Genomic DNA, 25,510 nt, shown 5'->3' on the forward strand with positions numbered 1-25,510 from the left:
CTGTAACCCCAGCACAGTCGGCAGCAGTAACAGGAGGCTCACTGGGCCTCCAGGTTAAGTGACAAACCTTGACTCACAGGAACAAGGAGGAGAGTGGTGGAGTATGACATCCAATATCCTCCTCTGGCGTCTGCTTGCACACAGGGGCATACACACATGTGCACAGATCATATACATACATACACACAAATGTGGGCAAAGATTGTCATTTCTCCAGAGAAGGTACACATAACCAGTGAGCACGGTAGCGTCTATACAGACCCTACAGTGTCCAGGGAAATGCAAACCACAAAGTGCTGGGAGTGCACCAGAAAGCAACCTGTGCCAGGGAGGGCATGAGAAAGACAGAGCTCATGCACTGCTGCTGTGCACACTGCTGCTGGGAGCAGTGATGCATTTCCTAAAGCATCCCGTGAGGTACACTCCCACTGGGGTGCTTCGACTGCAGTCAGGGTCTCCAGGAGCAGTCTGCACGCCCTGGCCCACAGCAGCTGCAGGCCCAACAGTCTAAGGTAGAGCTAGTAGGTGCTGGGGGAAGATGGATGGATAGATCTATACAGCCATCCATGTCTGTGACAGAATGCAGTTCTGCCTTAGGAAGGACAGGGCTCTGACATTTGCTGAAGTCGGGTGACCCTGAACAATATTATGCTCAGCAAAATGAGTCAGGCAGGGAAAACCACATGCTACATGATCCACGCATGTGAGGGCACTGGAGATGTTATAATTCCAGAACTTCCTTATGGGTCAGCCCATATTTCATCCTGCAAAGACCCACCCCCTAATTAGGTCAGCTTACAGGCTTCTGGGGCTGAGATGCTCTGGTGTCAGAGAGATAGAAAGGAGGACAGGGATGCTAGGGACTGGGAAGGGGGCTATGGAGGAGGTATTGAATGGGGACATGCAGGAAAGTGAGAACATTCTGGAGATAGCTAGTGCAGTGGTTGGTCTTCACTGCCATGTTCACTATATTTAGAATCAGCTAGGAGACACACCTCTGGCCGTGCATGTGGGGGTGTTTCCAGAGAGGTTTACTGCAGCAGGGAGGATGTGCCTTCAGAGTGGGTGGCGCCCTCCAAAGACATCCCAGACCCAGAGAAGCCAGAGGTTAAAGCAGATTTCTTTTCTTACAGAAGCTAGACACCCAGAGGAGGCTCCTCCTTCTTTTCCTGGCTCCTGGTAGCTCTGGGTGGTCCTTGGCTCATGGCCTCATAGCTCCAACCATAATCTCTATGGTCATGTAGTTTCATCCTTCATGTGTATCAAATCTCACAATTTCCCCTACAACACATGACACTTCTTTACCACCCTGCCCCTGCAAAGACCCACCCTCCTCCTATGGTTGGGCTTACAGGCTTCAGGGCCTGCGATCTTGGGCTGGCCATTGTTTCCCTACTGCAATGATGTTTATGTATTGATATATGTGTATATGTATATGTACCTGGGTGTGCACACATGCAATGTATATGCATACATAACTGTGTGCCTGTGTATATGGGCCTGCCTGTGCATGCCTCTGTGTGTGTGTGTGTGGGGGGTGTTCACATGCACACACACACATTTCCTTTCACACCATGAGCACTACAGTGGCATGTGCTGGCTCCCAGCTTCCCAGAACAGTTACAGCAGCCTAGGTCTTGTCTTACTTTTAGCTGAGTTCCTTAAAAGGGGCCAGACCTACTGAAGGCAGATATCCAGTGGATGGTCTGCATAGAAAGTCCATAAGCCAGGTAACCATGAGAGTTTGTAGGTGGAATGATCAGGTGCCAATGCCCTTGTGAGGTCTCACACATTCCTAGCCAGAGCACAATAGCCCCAGAACACAGCCTGGTATGTAGTCCAGGAGCTGACACTGGATAGGTGCATTCAGGAGAGCTCAAAAAAGCCATGTCCTGGAGGATTCAGCCAGCCTGCTAGGGAGCAGCCACCATAGGGTGGACTCTATTGTGTCCAGTACCTATCGCCATGGAGAAAGGACACTGGGCATATGAGTGTGCTGTGCCATCAACTGGGAAGCCATAGACCCTGGAGAGCCCCACAATTCCAGATTCCAACAGCCTCAAGTCCCTTCCGCAACCCAGTTCTCAGTAGCCCTGTGAAACATGAGCTCTAGAACCCCTTCATTATGAACCCTAAACTCTGCAGAGCCCATGGTGATCCCAGTGAGTTACTGATGTGTTCAGCTGATCTCTAGCTGACCAACCAGCCAGTCTGCTGTATGCTGGCTTGAGCCCTGCTTGGGGTCTGCAGCTTCTAGCCGCTCACACAGTGTCCACTCTGCCTCTTTAAGGCTCGCTCTCCGTGCCTGTGTGAGGTAGGCTCTGCCCTAGGAGATCTGCTGCCAGCCCTGGGGGAAGGGCATGGCTAGGCATCCTCAGGACAGCCAGCAGCCCACAGTGGGCTGTGAAAAACACGGCAAATTGGGGCTAATTTTCTCCTGCAAAGAAGTTGATCCTCTAATCTGGTAAATACACTAATCTTCGCTGCACTGCTCGGAGCCCGAGCTTATGTGCTCAGACCCAGGGGGGATCGGGCCTGGCGCAGAATAAGACCACTGCTGCAGGCAGGAAGCACACACTGCCAGGAAATGCAACTCTCAGAGCTGGGGAGGAGGGGCACACTTCCAGCCACTGAGAACCCGCCCAGGGATCAGACACTGCATTGACATGGGGCTTACATGGCCACCCACACATCCCAGTGATAGACAAGGAAGAACATTGGTCAGTGGTGGATCACCCCAGGGTGCTGGGACCCCAGCCCCACCAGATGCTCTGCCTCCTCCCAATTCTCCTCCTTTGTATTAAAGCAAAAGATGAGTCACTGTCGCAGACAATCAGGGCTGTGACTTAGCTCAGATGAGCCATTAGATCAGGGGCTGATGTGGCCCAGCCTCATTAAGTCTGCTTAAGAGTTACTTGTATAATATTTTTTTTTAAATCTTAATAATTACCAGTGGGAAAATTTCCTAGAAAAATTCCTATTCTGACATCATTTAAATAGCTGCACACAGTGACCGGCATGGTGAGGTGCCCAGAGTAGGCATAACCTGGCATGAGGAGATGCTTGCTCTTGGGGCTTCTCAGGAGTCCATAAGTCTGTGTTGGGGACCCAGAGGGAAGCTTCAGGCTTTGGTCAAACTTGGGAAGAAGCTGTGGTCCACATTGGCTGTTACTGAATACCCCAATTCTGAGTGGCTAAAGAAAGAGGTTTGTCTCACAGGCTGTGAATCCAGAGTGCTGAATGACTTAGAGCTGATGAGGTCTGATGGCCCTTCACAGAAGTGTCCCTCCTTCTATCCTTATACAGCAGAAAGGACTATCTCTAAGGCATATTTTTTCATTTTTCATTTTATATATATGGGTGTTTTGCCTGCACTGTATGTGTACCGCATGTGTGTAGTACCCACAGAGGCTAGACAAGGGCATCAGGTCTCCTGAAATTAGAGTTACAGGTGGTTGTGAGTTGCCATGTTGGTGCTGGGAATAGAACCCTGGTCCTCTGCAAGAGCAGCCATCTTAGCATCTGAGCCATCTCTTCAGGACCTGGGGGTCCCTTTTAAAATAAATTTAGCAATCCCATTCTTGAGAGATGCTACCATGTTTGGATACCCTCCAAGACTGTACCTCACTGGAGGAAGAGGTCTTTGCCCCATGGATCTGCGGGAGGGCACAGGCATTGGTCTGCAACATGGAGGATCTGAATTTTGTTTTGTCCTAAATTTATTTCCATCTGCTTCTTCTTACAACCCATTGTCTTGAGACCTGAACTGTGGGAATGGGCACCCCTAGGCAATATCTGTCATGATCCTGGGTTGGGGTTATGAAGAATTAAAGATGCCTAGGACCAGGGCATCTGCATATTAGAATATGCAAATGAGTTGGAGACCTAGAGCAAATGACTAGGGGAGCTAGAGGTGAGAAGGTCACCCTGGTTTTCCTGCCTAGTCTCTAAGTCCATTACCAAGTGTACTTCTGAGAAGGGCAGAGGGAGATGGGGCCATTACACAGAACAGCCCATGAAGACAGAGACAGACAGAAGAATAATGTGGCCACAAGCCAAGGGAATCCTGGAGAACTCCAGGTGGAAGAAACAGGAAGGACCCTGCAGGGCCACTGCCTGCTTGCTCAAGCCACCAGTTTGTGATTATGTCCTGCAGCATGCCACAGCTGTGGGCACAGTGGGCAGACAAGGTAGATGACACCCAGGTCAGAGACTGTCCCTGCTGTCTTTCATAGTGCCATCTCAAACCATACCCAAGTAACACCAAGCAATAAGACAGACATGCCTCAGCTGGTAGAATGCTCACTTAGCATGCCGAAGGTCGGGGGTTCAAGTCACAGCACCACATAAGCAAGGTATGGGGGCATGTGGCTGTAATAGCTGCCCTTGGAGGTGGAGACAGGAAGTCAGATATTCAAGACCATTCTTGGTGGCTATGACATAGTGAGTCCAAGGCTGCCTTGGACTATATGAGATCTAGTCTTATAAAATAAAAACAGCATCAAAACTAATGAGACCAATAGAAAACCCCCACACGTCTTCTGCAATGTGTTTTTCCCACAAGGGCTTCAGCCAAGGTCTTAATATAAGACCTGATTCAGCAGCAGCATAGGGTGGGGTTTGTATTCCTTCCAGGCCCACTGTGGGGTCCCTTCCTGTGCCCCAGCTTCCTGACAATGGGGGAATGCCACTAAGTGCAATTGCAGTTGACTGGTCATAATGGGAATGGGATATTGTGGGATTTCACTCCTTAATGGGTGGAGGTGGCTGCAGCAGAGGCTGGCCACCTGGACCCCCAAATGCTGAGGTTGAATGGCAACAGCTTGTATCAGGGCACAGAAGGGAGCTGCCTGCCTGCCTGCCAGCACTCAGGAGGAGCAGGAAGTCAACTCTGTTCAAATGAATAGCCACCTCCTTCTGGGGAAGGGCATGTTTGTTATAGCATCTAGCAGTTCCCTAACCAATACAAAGACTGACATAGATTCTGCAAAGGGTAGCTAGAGGTGGCGTCCAGGGACAGGTAGTGCATGAGAGGCTGTGCTCAGCCCAGGGCTTTGCTGGGTAAAGGGGGCTGACCCGTCTGTTCTCACTGGTTATATATACTCTTTCACGTGGCTCATTTCAGGAGCTCCTGGGATGGAGATGAACACACAGGGCTCCGTGTGCTAGGGTAAGCAAGGCTCAGAGGACAGAGGCTGGGACCTACCACATGTTATCAGCTTTCTTCAGGGAGGCCCCCATTGCACATTTTTCCAGCTGTCAGCAGGGTCTAAGGAACCCAGACCCAAGCATCCCAGGACTTCCTGCCCAGTGCCCTGACCTCAGCCTTTGCTCAGCACTGGACCACTGGGCTGGCCAGAGAGAAACCTCTTTTCTTAACAGTGCCCCTGGGCCCAGTAGCTGATTCCCATTCCATCTGAATTTAAATCTATGTTTGCAGAGCTGGCTGGAGATTGGGTCCCAGAGGAGATAGCAGCTAGGCAGTGACAAAGGTTCACTTAGCAGCGACTGTGGATGGAACAGGGCCCACACTGATTCTATCTATCCCAGAGGAAGCTGCTTTTGTGGGTGGAACAGTTGGGCTTATGAGAAGGAGGTGGCTGAGGTTGGCTAATGGCTTTAGGGGTGCAGTAAGGTGTGCTTTCAGGGTATATGCTAGAGGGAGACATGCCTCCCACGTCCACACAAGCGCACAATGTGCCCCCCATGTCCATGTTAGCTTAAGATGTGCCACGCCCTGTGTTTATACTGGGTGCTCTTCCTGCCCACTGGCATGGACCTCGCCAGCCATCGCCATCCTTCATCCTTCAGAGAAATAACATCGAGGAAGTGTGCATTGTGCATTGAGCTTCTTGTAGCATTAACCAGAGATGGAGAATGACAGGAGCAAGCTCTGCATGACCAGTGAGCAGCAGAGACCCCTCGGCTGAGAGCTGATTTCCTGGGCTTGCTCTTAGATATAATATATATGTGTATGTGTATGTATGTATGTATATATATATATATATATATATATATATATATATATATGTGTGTGTGTGTGTGTGTGTGTGTGTGTGTGTGTGTGTGTGCGCGCGCACATATGAGGAAATGGTGATGTAAAAGAGAGAGAGAGAGAGATCTGGGTCCCTCTTCCCTCACTCCCTTCCTGCCTCTTGCTTTAAGGTAACCTCACGATTACAAGGTATAGGTATATCTCAATTCTTCCAGAACTTTCCTTTCTTAAGAGAGGTTCTCACTCTGTAGTCCAGGCTGGCCTAAAATTCGCTATATATTCCAGGCCAGTCTTGACTCATGGCAAATCCTCCTGCCTCAGTTTCTCAAGTGCTAGGGCCACAGGTGTCAGCCGTCACCCCCAGCTGCCTTCCATGATTTCTTCCTAGAATTTATGTTCTTTTCCAGCCTTTTGACATTGAATGATCACTCTGAAAAAAAAATCACCAAGTCTCTTCATAATGTTTTAAGTTTACAGTTTTGTGTTGGCCTGCACCTGAGCTATCCTTGGCCACATGAGGGTGTGTCAGTATTTTTGCAAACTCTTGAAGAAAGCATGAACACCATCCCAACACAGCAGCTTCACTGCAGCCACCTGGGAACTACCTCTTCTCTGCTCGCCACTGTCTCCCATCTTAGAAACCTCTGTGTGAATCTGAAAAATGGCTTGGCGGAAGGGTAGGAACTGAGTTTGGATCCTCAGAACCAACACAGAGTTGGACATGGTGTATGTCTCTAATCCCAGTGCAACACAACAGGATGTGAGGTGGAGGGGAGGGAATACTTGGAAGTAGCTTGGCATCCATGGTGACCAAACAACAAACAGGAACACACACACACACACACACACACACACACACACACAGAGAGAGAGAGAGAGAGAGAGAGAGAGAGAGACATACCCACAGACACACAGATACACACACAGACATACACATAGACACACACACACACAGACATACCCAGACACACAGACATATACATACACACATACAGACAGACATACACACAGACACACACAGAGACACACAGACATACACAGGCACACACACATACAGATATACACACATACACACATACACACACACATAAGCACACAGAGACAGACACACATATAGACCCACAGAGAAATGCACATACACACACATATACAGACACACATGAATACACACACAGACACACATAGACGCACAAATACACACACAGACACACACAGATGCAGACATAGACATACAGACACTTAGACATACACAGAGACACAGATACAGACACACATGGACACATAGACACACACCGAGATACAGACATACACACAGACACACACAGACACACACAGACACACATGTGCGTGTGCGCGCGCACGCGCGCGCATACACACACACACACACGCACACACACAAATACAGACCGCCCCCCATACCTGCTTGTCACATCTTACCTGGTCCCAGAGCCCAAGTTTGCTCAGGTCATTTTATTCCCATCTATTTTTATTTAAAAACAAAATACAAAAAACAAATAAAAAAACAAAAAATGTGTGGTATGTATGTATGTATGTATGTATGTATGTATGTATATGTATGTGCACACGTAGGCCATGTCATATATGTGGTCAAAGGACAACCCCTGGCATCTTCTCCTTTCTTGAAACAAGATCTCATGCTCTGGAGTGAACACAAGTCTCTGGTGAGACTCGTGGGGATCCTCCTGTCTCCACCTCCGGCCTTGTTGTGGGAGTGCTGGGATTATAGACAAACACAGCCAGGCCAGCCTTTTCCATAGGTTCTGGGGATCTGAGCTCAGCCCCTCAATTTGCATGGCGAGCATTTTACTCACCAACCTGTCTTTCCAGTCTCATCAATGCCTTCCTTGTTCATGCCCTCAACAGAACAACAGCTCCTGCCTTTTGACCCACATCTGTACCCCAGACACATAGACACACAACAGACACATGCACACACACACACACACACACACACACACACACACCAGAAAATGAGGAAGACAGAGAGAACCCGGCAGGGATGATAGACATGTCTGCAATTAACCAAAAGATCAAGGAGCATCACGAATGGGGGTTGGGAGAGTCAGGGTGTATGAAAGCCCCTGCTGCCAGAGGCCGGGATTCTGGGGCAAGAAGAGAACACAGGCTTGGCACAGGAATGGCCTCAGTGCCTTCAGCCTGCTCTCCAGGGAAAAGGACCCAACGGAAGGACAGCTCAGGCCATTTTATCTGGAAGGCTCATCAAAACCACTCAGGGAACGTTAACTGACAATAAATAAGATTTCTTCCCGGAGCAGATGAGGTCAGGCAAACACAGGAATTAAAACAAATTACTGCCCACCCCGTGTGGGTGCCACAGTGGCCGAATTGCTATTATAACCACTAGGAGGTAATGAAGCGGATAGCGTGGCCTGGAAGAGACACTGCCTGCCACCAGGCCTGTAGGTTGAGATACCTTATGTGCTGTGACTGACCAAATAACAGTGCTTCTGGTTTGTGGGGACAAGCTTGGAAGGCTGAGGCCAGGCAGAGTGAGCTGGGCTGGGACCCCAATTCAGAGCAGCTAGGATCACCAAGATTCCCTGGTGCTTTTGCTGCCCTGGAATATCAGTGTTTGGGAACTGTAGATCCAGTGTTGGATGTGGGTTTGAGTTTTGCCCTATCAGTGCCTTACCATAACATCTCCTGACTATATCATGCTCACCCTCAGTTTCCCCATGTTCTCAGCTTCCCTCTGGGAGTCTTTGAAGGTGGGGAGATGCTGGAGCCATCAGCATACTACAGCTCACACGCAGAGTGCTGATAGAAACTTTCACTGCCACTGACCCCAGCACTACGTGGACCCCAACATCTTGCAGAGTGGTGTCCACAAGGCCTAGAAATGTTCTCTTTTTTAATGTCTTGGAGCCTTTATGCTCTCTGCCCATTTCTGTCAGTGGCCCATCATGTGCCTCAGGCTGGAATGATTTTCTTTTCCGGTTAGGATGGGGAAGGTCCATCTGGCTGTCTGACGTGCCTGGCTCTACATGGCCAGCTGGTCAAAGGCACTGCCAGCCCTTCCCCCAAGTCTGTCCCAGCCCAGGTGCACAAGCAGGCTGTCCACCATCAACGCTGGTGCACCCTGTGGCTCCAGCTCATCTCTCAATGCACAGAACTCTCTGGGCCTTCCCCATGTGACTATGTCACCGGTGTCCCTCTACTCCACAGTTACTTCTTCTATGATTGCTTTACTTCGGAATTCCTTGAGACCTGAGTGTGGAGGAGACAGAGACATGGGCTACAGGTCTCACCCATACCTACTTCACCAGCACTAACCCAACCCTTCAGATGATCCAGATACAGACATCTAACCCAGATGCACACTGTGGCTCCAGTCTCTGCTGAGTAGGAGTTCCAGAGAATTAAGGTCCACACATCAAGGAGAGGGTTTCAGGTTTCTCGTCTCTAGTAGTATTTCATAGCTACTGATAGGAATCTGAGCAGGAGCACATGGCATCACCTCTTAGAGGCTTGACTCTACACAACTGGCACATAAAAGATCTGTCTTCCGGCTTTTTACTGCCATTACTTTATCATTTCTGCCAAATCCCTATCTTTCCTGTTTCTCTCTTTCCTTATCATCCAGTATCTGCACCACAAATAAACCATATCGGCTCAGGCTCCCTTTCCATTATTATGTGAAAAAGAAGGGTTGGTGGGAACCAATGCGTTACACCCCCCAACTGAAATACTGAATGGGCCCTTGGGTGGACAAATGAATGATGGGAGGGGTGGAGATATAAATTCTGGGGTAGACTGATGGGTGGTTAAGTGGATAGGATGATTACTTTATGGACAGAGAGACAAAAGGGTGGATAGATGAAAAGGTGGGTGGATGAATGGTTAGATAGGAGCATGCATGTGCATATGTATGCATGCATGTATGATGTATGTATGCATGTATGTGAGGATGGATGAATAGCTGGGTGAATGGATAGATGAATGAGAGGGTGAGTGGTTGGATCAAAACTGGTTGGATTTGGATAGATGGGTGAATGAGTGGATGGGTGGGGGGGTGGGGGATGGGAGGATGGATGGGAGGGTGGGGGATGGGAGGATGGATGGGTGGATGGATAGATAGCTGGATGAACAGATGAGTGAATGGGTAGAAGGGTGAGTGGATGGGAGGGTGGAGGGGAACTGCGATGCAGATAGACGTGTGCTCATTCTCACTGAGCACTTCCCTTTATGTTCCACAGGTGCCACATGGAGATTCACGACCTCCTTTTGGATCTCAGGCATGTGCCCCTTTTATCATTAAGGCCAAGAAGGATGTTGGCCGATCCTGGACTGTAGCTGAAGAGCTTAACTCGCTGAATGAGCCAGGATTCTGAGGATCACTGTACTCGACAGCAGACAGCAAATCTCATGGGCCGAGAGAAACACCCAACCCTTAGACATGGTTATGCACTCAGCCAGACCCAGAGTGGAAGGGTGCAGGACGCCCCGCGGGCGGCTCCTCCTGCCTGTTCTCAGGGCCAGAGCTGGTCTTCTCTTTGCGAGGATGCTTATCCTGCTGAGTCAGCACCTCCCCTTGTTCTGAACTGGTTTTCCAGCTCCATCCCAAGGGAGGCTCAGAGACACTATCCACCAGGGGTGCCTGAACTCTGCCCTTTCTGGCTGTGCCCCTGTGGGAGAGTGAGTGTCCTCTGGATCTCGGTCTCTTCATATTGAAAAAGGAGAAGACAGAAATATTTTAACTAAATTGAGCATGTGAGTTTGTGAAGGAGAAGTTCTAATAAAGCTGCTTGTGGCATAGAGGGTGCTCGGGAGACACGGGCATTTCACCTAACGCTGTGTTCTTGCAGTTGATGATTTTCCTGCAGTCTGTGTTGTATTGCAAGAAAGGTGTGGTGTGTTGAGCTCGGCCTCTGTGGGTCAGGCTTTGTTTCTTCTCCAGTTCCCATTGTTTCTGCACAGTGAGGGGCCCTGGTAGATATTTCCTAAGTGGACAGCGAGCACTGCTTTGCAGATGAGCACAGACCGGTCATGTGATCCAGCAACTCCACTCACCTGTGTGAACTGACTGAAAACGAGAGTTTGGACAAAAGCTTGAATACAAATGTTCCCAGAAGCCATCTTTGCTACATTTTTAGATGTTGTCACAAAATGCCTGGGCCCACGTAATCCACAGTGGATGGATGTTTATGTGACTCATGGTTCTGGAGCCTGGGGATTCCAGGCACAGGGAGCCAGCATCTGCTCCACATCTGGTTGAAGGCCTGTGCTGGGTCATGGTGTGGTGAGGCAGGACAAGTGTGTCAGCTCAGATCTTTGTTTCTCTTCATATAAAGCCACAAAGGCTGTCATGGGCCACCCTCATTTAATGACTTCCCAGAGGCCTGTCTCTTAAGACCATCAGCACATATCACTTTTCTCATCACTGTGGCAAAATACCTGATGTGGGCAACTTTAGGGAGGTGAGGTGTTGGGCTCAGGAATTGAGATGATTCCTGTCCATCATGATGGGGACAGCTTGGCAGCTCTGTGGGTATCAGAGTGTACAGAAACTGTCTTACCTCTCACTTGACCAGGATACAGAGAGAGACAGCAAGAGAGACCAGGAAAGAACCCTCAAGGCCCTTTCTCTAGAGTCCTGCTTCAACAACTCAGTTTCCACCTTTTAAGGGCTCCACAGCCTACCCAAACAGCATCACCAGCTAGGTGACAAGTGTCATCTATATTTTACACCACAAACAGCAACATAACAGTATGGATTGCAGAATAGTGTTTCTAACAGGGAAAACATGATCTTGGAATTCTCTCTCTCTCTCTCTCTCTCTCTCTCTCTCTCTCTCTCTCTCTCTCTCTGTGTGTGTGTATGTGTGTATACATGTTTATAGTCTTGCATGGGCAAGCAAAAGCTAGAGGTGGACACTGGATGTCCTGCTCTATCATTTATTTATTCCTTTTTACTTTATTTTATTCCCCTGAGAGAGGGTCTGTCACTGAACTTAGGCTGGTGACCAGCGAGCCTCAAAGATTCCCCCCCTCTCCATCTCCTCCAGTGCTACACCTCCATCTCTACACCTCTCCATCTCCTACAGGCCACACCTGGATTTTTAGATAAGTGCTGGGATCCAAACTCAGTTCCTCAGCATGTGCTCTCGTCCACCGAGCCATCTCCCCAGGCTCAAAAGTTACAAACCACAGTGGCAGCTTTATGTATAAAAGACTGAAGTGGAGACAAACCAAAATTCCTGTGAATGATGAATAGGCACCTTGATTCGATCAGGCCACACCATGAAGTCTATTTACCTATAAAAGGTACAAAGTAGCAATCCCAGGTATGGCGTGGATGGAACCAATAAACAATGGTGCTGGGATGGGTCCTGGTTTCTGGTGTTGCTGTGATAAAATACCCCCATAGAATCAGCCCAAGGAGAAAGGGTTTATTTTGATTGACAGTTGCAGGTTTACGTAAAGCCATCATAGCTGGGAAGCCACAGGTGCAGGGTAGTGGTGGGCATTTCTTAAGAGCCCGAGGGAACTGGTCTACATCCCACAAACACTCAAGAAACGGAAAGCAAGGAATTCATGCTTGCTAGTGCTCAGTTTGTTTTCTCTGTCTCATATATCCCAGGATCCCCTGCCCAGGGAATGGTTCCTCCCATGGTCAAGATGGGTCTTCCCACGTCAATGAACAGAATCAAGATAACCTCCCACAGTCTTGCCCAGAGAAGCGTCTCCCAGGTCATTATGGATTCTATCAAGTCGATAACACAAAGCATCCCTGAAGGCTGCATACTGCCTTGTCCTATGTATGAAATGTCTACAGTAGGCAATCCCCAGCCTCCAGCAGGAAGCAGGAAGTGGCCATTTTGAGGGCTCACATGAAGATGAGGGGTAATGACCAACAGCAACTAGATTCACCTTTGGGTCGACAAGAATGTTCAGAGCTCTAGCTGTGACGTCAGTGTGGTATGTTGAATGAGAACGCCATCGAGGACTGGGAAGATGGCCCACTAGGTACAGGGACTTGCTACCGAGACTAAGGATCTGAGTTCGAATCCAGAAACCCATACCATGGGAAGAGAGAAGCAACTCCCAAAAGTAGCCTTCTAATTTCCACAAGTATGATGGGGTACAGAAGCTCCCTCCATGTACAACACAAATAAATAGATAAAATGTAGCGATTAAAGGTCATTATATTATATACTTTTTAAATGCATAAGATAATGTTCACAGCATGTATTTTTTTCAATTAAAAAACTATGTCAGCCGGGCGGTGGTGGCGTACGCCTGTAATCCCAGCACTCTGGGAGGCAGAGGCAGGTGGATTTCTGAGTTCAAGGCCAGCTTGGTCTACAGAGTGAGTTCTAGTACAGCCAGGGCTATACAGAGAAACCCTGTCTCAAAAAAAAAAAAACCCAAAAAACTATGTGTACAAGTGTGTGAAGCTTTGTGCATGTGTGAGTACAGGTGCCTGAAGTATTAGATCCTCTGAAGCCGGTGTTAGAGGCAGTTGTGAGACACTTGATATGGGTGCAGAGGACCTGGCAACTGAGCCCAGGTCCTCTGCAAGGGCAACAAGCACTCTCCATCTCTGGAGTGTATATTTTAGTACAACGAAAAAAGAAAGTTATACTCAAATGAGGATGTCTACTAACATGCATTGCTACCAGAGAGATAAAGCCATAAAGCTATCCTATGACCCTCACAGTGCTGCACAGCCTCCCCACCTGGCAGTCCCTTCACCTGCCTGTCTCACTGGCTTCCTTGTATGTGTGTGTGTGTGTGTGTGTGTGTCGTGACTTACTCAAACCAGGATGAAGAAGAGTTAATGAAAGACGATTACCAGTCAGAGTGGAGGTGGAATTTTAACAAAATCTCTAATACTTTTGAGAGCAGTACACACATCTTCTGAAAACTCCAAGGTTGTGATGGGTGTGTAGGAGAGAGCGAGAGAGCTAGACATTGCCAGGACTGGCAATGTAGGGCTGGACTGCTGTTTGCTGATCCCTGAGGTTCCTGGTACTCTCGGTGTGTATGAGTCTGAGAAGAAACAACTATCTCTTTGTCAGGAAAGGATCTAAAGTCTCCCGAGGTCCTGAGGATGGCTATCTGCTGTGTCACCTGTGTGACTGACATTCTGTGACTGAAGCCATCATCTTCTGATGGGCTCAGGTTCTGGTGAGAGATACTCACCATTAAGTCTATATGGCATGCAAAAGCAACATGTGAAAATGCAGGGATGAGACATATCCCTAGCAGAGGCAGGAGGCTGCAGGAATTCATGTAATTTAGGTAAGGAAGCCAGGAGAAATTTAGGGGAACAATGGTAAGAAAAAGAGGGAGAGAAGGAACACAGGAAAAAAAAAACAGAGGTACAGTTGCATCATTGGACCAGCAAAGAGTCAAGTGACCAAGTCAAGGTAGGTGAAGGGTAGAGTGAGGAGCTACCCCTTCTGAGGCTAAAACCTTTGGGCCCTGTAAGCTAAGGCAAGGGCTAGCTTCTAGGACAGGACATGTCTCTCTGGAGCTGCAGACACAGCACAGATGGTAGGACCATGTGAGAAACTGGTAACAGTTCTCTAAGAGACAGGAAATCGCAATGGTACCTGGGACTAATGTCTCAGCTGATAAACCACAAAGGCAGAGAGACTGGAGTCTGGAGTATGCAATGGTTAGAGCCCGATAAGGGGACCAGGTCAGTTCAAATCCCAGCTCTGCTCCTCTGAAGCTCTGTGACCTGAAGCTGCTATTCCCTATGCTAACCCTACTATGCTCTAGTATCTTTGGGAATTGGGGATTGCATTCTAGTGAGGACCATATCAGAACTATCCAGAATGGTGTTGGAGAGGGATGTATGTCTAGTAAAACTCAAAATCCAAGTTACTGTATTGGAAGCCAGGCATCTAGAAGGCACTGGTGTGCCCAGCACTGCCATGCCCAGGCCTAGTTAGTCCTGTTTAGTCAGGACTTAGTCCTAGTTAGTCAGCTTAGTTCTAGCTACCTGTAATTACCTTTCTCTTTGGCTTTGATCCCATCACCAGTACCTAGGACTCATCTCAGGGCAGCCAGAATGAGTCAGCTTCTGCCCTTGTGATGCTCATGGCTTATGAGAGACTATACCCCATGGCAGGTCACATGGGGAACTCTCCCTTGGGGGATGTACCTGGTCTGGCTAGGCAGTTTCTGTCCTTTCCATAGCCAAACAACCACCACCACCCATAAAAGTAATAACTCTTTTTGTATAAAACACTAGGCCTGGGTGCCTTGATCATGGAGGTTCCTATGCCCCTACTCTCTCTCATCTTGCCCCACCCAGGGCAGTCTAGTTGGGAGAAAGCAGTGTATTTGCTAATGAGTGGTTGATCCTGTGGGATTAAATTGCAGAGGCCATTCTCTGACCCCCACAGCCTCACACAGTGGATTCCACACCTCCATTTCCTCCTCCTTCTCATCTCATCCCTGCAAGTGTTGATGTGCACACATACTAACTTCCAGGGCTGACGAGCCCTATCAATTACGAGTCCTACGGGGCATTTGGCCCACACCCTTCCTTCAGTTCATTTACCAACCTAACCACTTGGATCATAAAACTCCCTAGCACAAAAGGGCACAACAGACAGAAACAAATCAATGCTAACAAGATTCCTGCCAGGCACTCTGAGAAATAGGAAGCTTGATAGGATGGGTGGAAGGCAAAAAGGTCCCTGTGTTCTCCTTCCAGAGTTAACCAATGGGTTTATCAGAGGACCCTATACCCCAAACTTCCAATCTGAAGATATTCATCTGCCTCCTTAGGACCTCATCTTTATGGTCTGTACAGGGTAGAAATACATTAGGTAAAGATGGATGGGAATAAGATACAACAACCACATGACTCAGGATTTAGCCAGGACTTGACCAGACACACAAAAAGAGAGACAAGCTTTGCAGGTTGCCAAGAGTCAAACCTTCCATGAAGTCCCAGGAAGGCAATTTTCTGAAGCTCAGTTTTATTATCTGAAAGTGGTAACGCATGAGTCCCAGGGCTGGTCACCACCAGATTCACACTTTAAGACCTCTGCTATGTGACAGGTGCTGTGTTGACAGTGTGTATGACCCATAGGGAGAGACACTGTACAAGGGAAATGGATGGTAAGTCAACCACCCGACACCAGAGATGATTCTGACAGTGACAGAATCATGCAGCATGTGCATGAGAGTCAGGGGCAGCCAGATGGTCCTGGAAAGGCCTGTTTGGGAGTTTGGCACGTGAGCTGAGACCTTAGCAACAAGGCAAAGGCGGGGGACAGAGCACAGGATGCCACAGATGCTCTACCACACCAGATCCTCTATGCACCCTCGTGGAAGAGAATTCTCTACCAAGCAGAAGAGCTTTGTCTCAAAGTAATGAGCTTCCATGCCTGGACAGGCCAAGGACACACGGCGGGGAGGGGATATGATGGAAGATACAGGGAAGAAGAGTTGGGAATGTCTGAAATAGAGGGCCCATTTCAGCACCACGGACAGAAGAAAGCCCACAGAGCGGTTTCTCGGTACCACGGACAGTGCTTTGCTTTTGAAATGGTTTGTTACCATCTGGGCACCTCCTTCTAGTCCTCCTGCACGCTGACCAGCCGCACACAGCTGCAACTGCTCAAATGACCACCAAGGCTTTATTGCAGCAGCCTCAGCCACTGTCAACACCATTACATCTGTCTACCGCCCGCATTCCCCCGAATGTTACTGACCCTCAAGCTCTCTCTCCTCCACACCAACTGTGGAGACCTTTATCCACTAAAGCCTGGTGGCAGTACTTTATCTTTTCCCCTGGTTCATACTTTTATTTTTGTTTCCTCTCCAAACTGTGAGCTCCCAAGAAGCTGTGGCTAATTCTTGTTTTTCCCTCCAGCCAAGTGCCTCCTGGGTACCCATTTATCAGCTGCAGAAATTAATCAATGAACTGGGTTTTCGGATGTCATTTTCCCCCCAACATTTGCTGATTGTCTATGATGTTAGGATCTGTGTTGTAAGTTCCACATGTGTCTTTATTTACAGGTAAGAAACTGAGAGACTTGAAGTGAGTGAGGTGCCCAAGTTCACACAGCTAAGAGGAGGCAGAGCCCAGATTCAGACCTGGGTTGGCTGAACAAGCTGTGCCCTTGACCATGGGTCCCCTCTCTCTCCAACCCACTGCACTGCCATCTGCCAATCCCACAGAGTCTGAGCACAGCAGCCATGGTCCCCTGAAGTGATTCGGGATCTTTTTTTAGCCTGAAATTGAAATCACTGATGCTTCAAATTAGAACCCCACAATGAAAGAACCAAGTCTTCATAGAAGCTACGGTGAAGCAGCCCACATCCACCTTTTCAGCAGAATCTCTTTGCTACTTGTGAGCCAAAAACCACCTGTTTTTGATTAATTTGGAAAATGAGACTATCAGTTTTCTGGGTCCAAGGATGTTTGGAGATAAAGCCCAGATGACCATGGGCTTTCCTAAGAGAAACAGCCACTTTAAAGCCTTAAGAGTAAAGAACCCAGCGTCAACAGCCCAGGGATCTCACTCTCATGGCTGCAGTCCTAGAATGGCAAAGATTTCTAAAGCTGTGATCCTCTGCAAGCAGACCGAAATGGCTTGGCCAGAAGTTACAGCTCTATGGAAACAGATCCACTCCACACTCAAGAAGGGGACTAAGACAGCCACTGCTCATCTTTGATGTGAACCAAAGCTGACAACCCAAGCACAGACGCAACAGCAGGCTAGGAATTCAGCTCCAGCCCTGCTAATGTCCGCTGGTGCCTGGCTGGTCATACTGAATTGAATGCCCACAGGCACTATTTGAATAAGCTATAAAGATTTAGGAGGAGGTAGAGGCTAGAATTCCTACATAGGCCATTGGGATCACCAGTGGTATGTGATAGTCTCTAGTAATATCCCAAAAGATATGTGTGTGTGTGTGTGTGTGTGTGTGAGAGAGAGAGAGAGAGAGAGAGAGAGAGAGAGAGAGAGAGAGAGAGAGAGAGAGAAACAGAGACAGAGAGACAGAGAGAGACAGAGAGTGGTGAATTAAGAGGTGCAGTCTCTGTCTAGACCAGAGGGAACCTGGCACTGAGGAAGCCACAGAAAGGCTTTCCTCAACCCTGGGATTTGTCCCCAGTGGTTAGCATATGCATGGCAAATGGAAACTCCAAGATTATGTGAAAACCAGGTCCGTGCCAGGGCAGGACTGTGCAGGGTGGTGAGTATTCAGAGAGCAGAGGTATAAGCCCAGTTTGCCTGCCAGGGGCTCTCGGGAGGCTTTAACAGGTTCTTGTACTGAATGACACCTACCCTGACTTGTGCTTGTCATTGTACAATGGTACACGTCCGAAGGGGTCACTGCCAAGGCAAAACTGCTCACCATCATTGTAACTTATTATTATTTGTTTGACAAATGTTCTCCAGTCTTCTCTTCTGAGTCAAGCATGTTAATGAGGCAGAAAGACAAGACACTCACCAACAGACACTGACAAGTGCTAGCTCTGACCTCTGATCTTCCTTGGAGAGCCTGGGGTAACCGCAGTTTATCTCAGGTGACTTAATTCTCAGTAACACACATTACCAATGAGGCAGCGGGCCCCCTTATATATTTATGAAAAATGCTCTCAAGAGAATACTAGGACTGACTGGTCTTGACTGCCTTTCCCACAAGCCTTGCTGAGGTCTGAGGCTGGGGGATGCAGTCTTGGAGGGAGCAGTAAGTAGCTGCCATGCCGGCTCAGCTGGGTTGGAAGCAAGGGTTTAGGCAGCTGTGTGCACACACGCGACAAGTCCCGTCTTTAAGAACTCACCTAAGAAATCTTTTACAACATACACAGTCTCCGAGGAGAACCCCGGGACATCCCTCTTAGCGTCCTCGTCCTCGCTTCGATATAAACTGAGATTATAAAAAACAGTTCCAGGCATCACTGGTGCAAGTGTTTAATATGAGGAAAAGGTAATTAGCGATCTGCAGCGTGGCTGTTGGAGGATGAAGAATATTGCCGCCTGCTTTAATTGCAAAGAAAAACCTATTTAGGGAAATTAACACAAAAAACGAGATCGGCCACTTCAGGGCTAAGACAACAATCCCAGGAACCACAGGAGTTTTTCACAGCCCAGCACGGGCTGGCTGGTGAGGGAAGGCCAGGGACAATTACTAACACCAGAAAACCCTTTCCTGGATGCATGCCACCTTGGCCCAGGAGGCCAGGACACCATTCCACAGCACAGTGCTCTATAACCTTCGAAGGAATGTTCTATTTGTAAAATTAATGAACACACACACACACACACACACACACACACACACACACACACACGAGCACTGCAGAAAATCAGAGAAACAACAATCTGAAGGAAGTGGAGGGTGCTCTTCCATGCCCCCAGGGGTGGGGTGGGGGTGGGGCAAGACTTTCCTCCTCTCTGCCTGTAGCTGGGCCTAAGCAGATAATTTTGATTATGCCTTGCTCACTAAATAGAACTGCATTATACCCCACGGGCATGGAGGACTCCTTGTAGGGCTTTGTGAAAGGCTTCCTTATGGAGCCGTAGCAGATGTTGGCTGTCTCTCCTTCCCATTCTCTTATTATTTTATTTGCGTGCTGTGAATGCTGCTTGTTTTCGACGCAGTTCCCTAAGGATGGAATCTTAGATGTGAAATTACCCACTTGGCTCTCCGCTTCCCATAACATGCTGTCACGTTGACCTCCCCAGAATTCCTAGCACTCTGTTTTGTTCTAACGGCACAAACATGTCGTCACCAGCAACAGGTACGATGGTTCTGAAAAATGGTTGCTAATTCCAGAAGAAAAAAAAAAAAAAACATGGCACATGCCCTTCGCCTCACTTCCTGAGTTGTACATGGGTGGGGGAAGGGTGTGTGTCTCAGCTCCAGGAAGTAGAGAGCATCCAGTTAAGCAGTCTGGGCAGAGCTGAGGGTCTAACATAATCAAGTGTGTGACCTCATGGGAAGTCAACAATGTTCTCTGTGCCTCAGTTTCCTCTTCTACAACAAAATAATGACATTAGAGGTTATTTTTCAAGTTCTGTGCAAATCTGAGGGAGAAATGACTGTGACTAGTGCACCTTAATGACAGTGAGGAAGGACATGGGGCCTTCGGTGGCACTGGCACCAGATGCTGTTTGCTTACTGTGTGTTTTCTGGTGACTTGGCTTAAGGGCTACTAATAAGCATAAGGCATTTCAGTTCCGGCCGGTGAGGCCTGGCATCCTCTTGCCTCAACTCCCCAGTGTTAGGATAGACGCATGCCTCTGCATCCCATTCTTTACATAGGTGTTGGGGATCTGAACTCAGGCCCACAAGTTTGTACAGCAAACCATCTCCCTGGCCTCATACCTCAGTTTCGTGAAAGCACCATGCCCAAATTCCTACTGTGGTTCTGGCCTAGCAGGCAGGGTCTGGGACCAGGCCTCGCATTGTTAACAGCCATTTTTGGTGACAGCAATGCCAGCCAAGTCTCAGAGGATAAGCCTATGAGCCTACAGGACATCACAATGACAGCCAGATCTTCTCTCCTTTTCCCGGGCCAGCCATGCACATCTTTCCGTGGCTTTCTTGGCTATTGGAATCCCCAGCCTCTCACCCAAGCTGCACAGAGAGACCACTTCCCCAGCCACTCTGTGTCCTTTGAAGGCCTTCCTAGCCATTGTTACTGGGCCAGTTGTCAAGTCTCTTAATGAGGAAAACATAGAGACACACTCACCAGTGTTCTGAGCACAGGGTTCTGTTTCTACAAACTCTACCATCATGGACAGAAAACACTTTAAAGCAGAAACAAAAAACAACCCACTGCCTATACTAAGCACGCCCAGATGTTTCCCCTTGTCACGATTCCCTAAGCGATTTAGTCTAACAACCATGGACAAAGCCTTTACTATGTTGTGTAAGCATGGAAAGCTGCTCTCAAGTCTCAGAGGAGCTGAATGGGTTCTCCATCAGCCCTGGGCCACTGTCTACAAGGAGCAAGACTATCGTCCAACCTTGGTACATTGGGGGCCTGTAGCCGCACTGCTCTGACCAGTGATGGATGGGTATGTGGACATCAGAGTGACTGTAGTCATATGCTCTCAAACATGGGGTGCACACACACATACACATACATTCACTCAGAGCTGAGTTTTCATGCTGACTCCCATGGGCTTTTTTCTTCCCATCCCTGACTTCCAGATAGCTTATCAAAGGAGCTGGCAAGAAGGCTCAGTCGATAAGAGTGGTTGTCACCAAACCTCAGAACCTGAGTTTGATTACTGGACCCTGGTTGGTGAGCACTGTGGTGTGCACATACACATGCACACGCACACATGTACTCATACATGTGTGCATGTGCGCACTTGCACATACAAAGACATAGTAAGTATTAAAAGATTTAAATGGTTGACAGGGCTTTTCTTAAATCTTATGATTGTTTTAGGAGTGAAGTGTAGTCACCAAGGAAAGAACAAAACAACAGAAAAAAAAAACCCACTCTCCTTAACACTTTATCAGGAGAGAAAGAAATTCTAGATGGTAGAGTAGTGCAAACCTTGTACCACAGGAAACTCTTCATTACGGGCTCCAGCGCCAGGCACAACGACAATGTCAGGGCAATCTGACCGAGTTAAAGAAAGAGGGAAGGAGCTCTGTGGACACTTGCGATGTTAAAAGTCAACCCCCACTTCTAAAGTGGCCCCTTGGTCCCGAGGTTCAAACCACAGCATGCAATTTTAGAGAGCAAATACTCTAAAGTCTGATATACTTTGCAGGGTTTTTTTTTCAGGCAGCAGAGAAAAGGGTTGCCAAGGGGCATGGGGATGAGGACCACACGCTGGCACTTGAGGTAGCTTTGCCCACAGGTACCCATACTTCATGGAGTGCTGTAGGGGACAGCTTCACCCCACACAGATTCATAAGGGAACACATAAAGCTTTTAAAAACAATCCCTTCAAGATGCAAAACAGTTCACTGAAAACACAGAGCAGTTGTCCCCTGGGAAGCACACGCCTGTGTAAGGGCTTATAAATGATTTTAATATCCTGATGGCAAAACCCAGCAGCCAAGGAAACAACTCATGGGGAGGTACCAATTTAAATCCAAGCCCCTAACATAGAGAAATTCTGAGTTCCACCTCAGGCAGCCTGGGAAGTAGAAGAGGGGGAGCCTGTTTGCCACCTCCAGGGGTCTGCACCCCATAGCTCCATCATCAGTGTATGAATGTGACAACCAGCTTTGTGGGACCATGGCTCTGATGTGTTAAGTCCTTCCATAGGCCAGGCACAAAAATTACAGACCAACACACAGCCCTAACAGGGCTTGGGGGCCAAGCCAGACAAGCCTAGAATCCTGGAACTCAGGCTACTGGAACAAAATGCTTGTTTTCCAAAGGCAGCTTAGTATATTATAGGTTTAAAAAAAAGTCAAAGGAAGTGCTACAAGGATGGAAAATTGAGGGGTGGTATGCAGGACATCCCCAGGAAATGTGCTGCCCCAAGGCACTTCTACCTCAGAGGCCCAGGCTTCTTTTATTGCCTAGTTTATCGTGGAAACAGTCAAACGAGGTGAACCAATCTATCTGCAGCCCTCATTTATTACTGAAGCTCATCTCAATCTCCTGGAGCCCCCTTCTCTGCCATCACAGGGCCACCCACACACCACTCACAGCCCCAGCCCCAGGCCACGCCCCCTCTGTCTCTAGTGTCTCTCATACACAGGAAGAGGGTTTGCGTCACAACCGCATCCTACAGAAGATGATTCAACCCAGTCTGCAGTTCCAGGAGGTTACAAACCCCATGAACTCAAGGAGTTGCAGCCGGCTCCGGCTTCTCCATTCTGGAAGTGATTCCAACTGCTCTGACCCACAGAAACCTGAATGAGCTTGTGCCTCACTCAGACCAGGCTTCGGGTGGTCAGGAGTAGTTTAAAGCATTTTTCAGCCACGGCATGAGAGCCACACGTGACTCTGCTTTACCTGCCTCTTTCTCTAACAGTTGTGATCTCTCTTCCCTCTATTCCTGTCACCCTTACTAGTGTGAACAAACTCCAGCGAGATACAACACCATGATGGGCAGACGGAAACTATCATGGGCAACTGATGTATAACACAGAGCAAAGGCTTCATGTGCCATTTTACTGGGGCAGGCAAGGGTGTCCTCTTTTATTGAATGGATGTGCACTGAGGTCACCCAATTGGCTGGTGAGATACACCTGTTTATCATCTCCACCTGTGCGTGATTTCTGACAAACTTGAGGCAAGTCTCCAAGTGAACACTGGGAGACACAAACCTCTTGACCAGTCCTGTTGGGGTCTATCAGATCATTAAAGAGGCCAACTTTGCAACCTAGGGCATGTTTGTTCATTCACACTGCTTCCAAAGAGTAACAAGTTGTCTCGAATAGTGAGATCCAAAGTAACACCTAAACCCGCAAAGAGGCAGGATGCCCTGAAGCACCAGGATGCTGCTACCTCACTGCCACCGACATACAACCACAGGTGACGTTCGCAGACACCAACCCTTGCACACAAGAAGGCTCCTCAAATGGTCAAACATTACCCAGCTTTTGGGTTTGAATGAAAATGAGCTTTAATAGCTTCTGGACACCCCAATCTCCTCTCTGGACCTACTACAGCCCCACCCCCACCCCTGCCCCATGCTCTGTGGTCCTTAAAGACCACCAACCATGCAATGAACATAGACCAAACAACTCTTAGCCACCCACGACACACTTCATGCTAGCCAACACCACACAAAGGCCAGGTGACTTGCCCTTAGGACACAGGAGTGGGCAAGGACTCCCCTTCTATTTATAGAGTCAGAGCTAAGCCACCCACAGATCTGCATGTGGTTTCAGCATCATGACAATGTCTCCATCTTCCTCTTGAAGACCAGTGGCCAAGTTCCATGTATGCTTTCTCTTCCCAAAGAACTACGAAAACACTCAAACATCATGGACAAGGAAATGCATTCTCAGAGAGTAGGGGACACTCAAGCGAATACAAGCCCTGTGGCCTAAGTCTTCCACCATCTGGATGGTTGTGTTCAAAATCACAATCCTCTCTCACGCGAGAGTCGGCGCTCTCCCCAAGCAGTGTGATACAAACACCTGTGCCCTACCTCAATCAAGAAGTCCCCGGTCCTTAGTCCGGCTTGCCATGCCACCCCACCTTCATCCACGGACTCCAGGTACTGCAGGGCTGGAAATGCCGGCGTGGGTGTGAATTCCTCAATGGGGGTATCAGCTAGGAAGACAAAGAAATACTGTGTTTGAGTCTGGGGGATGTTTTCCAAGTTGGTCATTCCACCTGCCCATGGGACCCTGGGAGGAAGAGGATCACTGCATTCCCCATTGGGAGGCAGTGGTCCTGGCCAGCTTGTCCCAGAGAGGGGCTCCTTACTCACATGCACATCAGTGCTAACACAAGCCACGGAGCCAGGTACATGCCAGTATCCCCTTATGCCTCTTGGCCCCTCTGCCGAAACCATGGAATAACGTGGTCTGCGGCCCATGTCTACACGTCTGTCATTTTCTTTAAAAGTATCAATGACTAAACATTTTCAGTTCTAAAAATGGAAAAGTTCCTTCCCCAACCACACAGAGCTAGGGAAAGACCATACTGAAACCGCCTGCCAATTTCACAGCTATACAGACTTGCAACCCAGGGGATTCAACTTGGAACAGGGACAGAGAACAATGTTGACCCAGTGGGTGGCTGCTGATTTGGAATCTGCTCTGAACTCTCTCCAGGGGGGACCTGGCTTTCTATGACCATCACATGACCAACATGCCTCTCAGCAGAGCAAGGCTGGGCTTCTGGGGCCCATGGGGGTGCTGAAGGACTTTCTTGGTCCTCCTGAGAGGCCGGGGGTGGACGGGTGGGAAGGTGTGATGCCCAGGTTGGGGGAGGGGAAGGCGCATCACCCAGGCATGGACCTGTACCCTGGGGGCGGAAAAGACTCTGCTCTTCTCTTTTTGGATGGATTGCCGTGGGCGGCCAGAGCCTGTGGCAGGTGGGCAAGCTAGCCAGGGAAGGATGCCTCTTGCACAGGTACAACTGCCACATGGCTGACCTCCACCTGCCTCAGGCAGACACCTCTTCCAGAGCAAGCTGATGCCATTTTGCTGTAGTTTGGAAGGGAAGCCCCACACTAGGGGCAGACGTGGGGCACTGCTTTGAGATGTGTCCCAGGGCCTCCCACTCCCAGGCCACAGGGTGTGTGGTGCTGCAAGCTTAGTCAGTGGTAGAGGGTACCTTTTCTCCTTGCCTTTTCAAAGTCACCTTAGAGGTGAGTTGGCAGACACCTGCCACCCTTAGAGCTGAAACCCATCCCCAACACAGGGCAGTTTCCGGGTGCCTCAAACTTGGGCTGGGCCATTCTGGGTATCAGAGACCAGGAGCTCTTTGAGAGTCAGCACACTGTGATTAAACTGAAGCCCAAACTGCAGGGTCTCCCCAGGATTGGGAGAAAGAGGTGGGGGGAGGGAGGGAGGGAGAGCGGCTCATTTGGAGCAGTACTGTAGATGGAAAAT

General features: G+C 48.8%; 1 protein-coding gene across 1 annotated transcript in view; it reads right to left on the reverse strand.

Moving 5' to 3' along the window:
- The window catches only part of Shank2 (SH3 and multiple ankyrin repeat domains 2), a 391,984-nt gene that overhangs the window by 109,736 nt on the left and 256,738 nt on the right, over nt 1–25,510 (reverse strand). The window contains exon 15 of the mRNA XM_052194528.1: nt 24,097–24,221. Coding sequence (XP_052050488.1) covers nt 24,097–24,221 — 125 coding nt within the window. The remainder of the gene's footprint in view (nt 1–24,096; nt 24,222–25,510) is intronic.

The sequence above is a fragment of the Apodemus sylvaticus genome, chromosome 1 (assembly GCF_947179515.1).
Source record: "Apodemus sylvaticus chromosome 1, mApoSyl1.1, whole genome shotgun sequence".
In the NCBI taxonomy this organism is placed as follows: Eukaryota; Metazoa; Chordata; class Mammalia; order Rodentia; family Muridae; genus Apodemus; species Apodemus sylvaticus.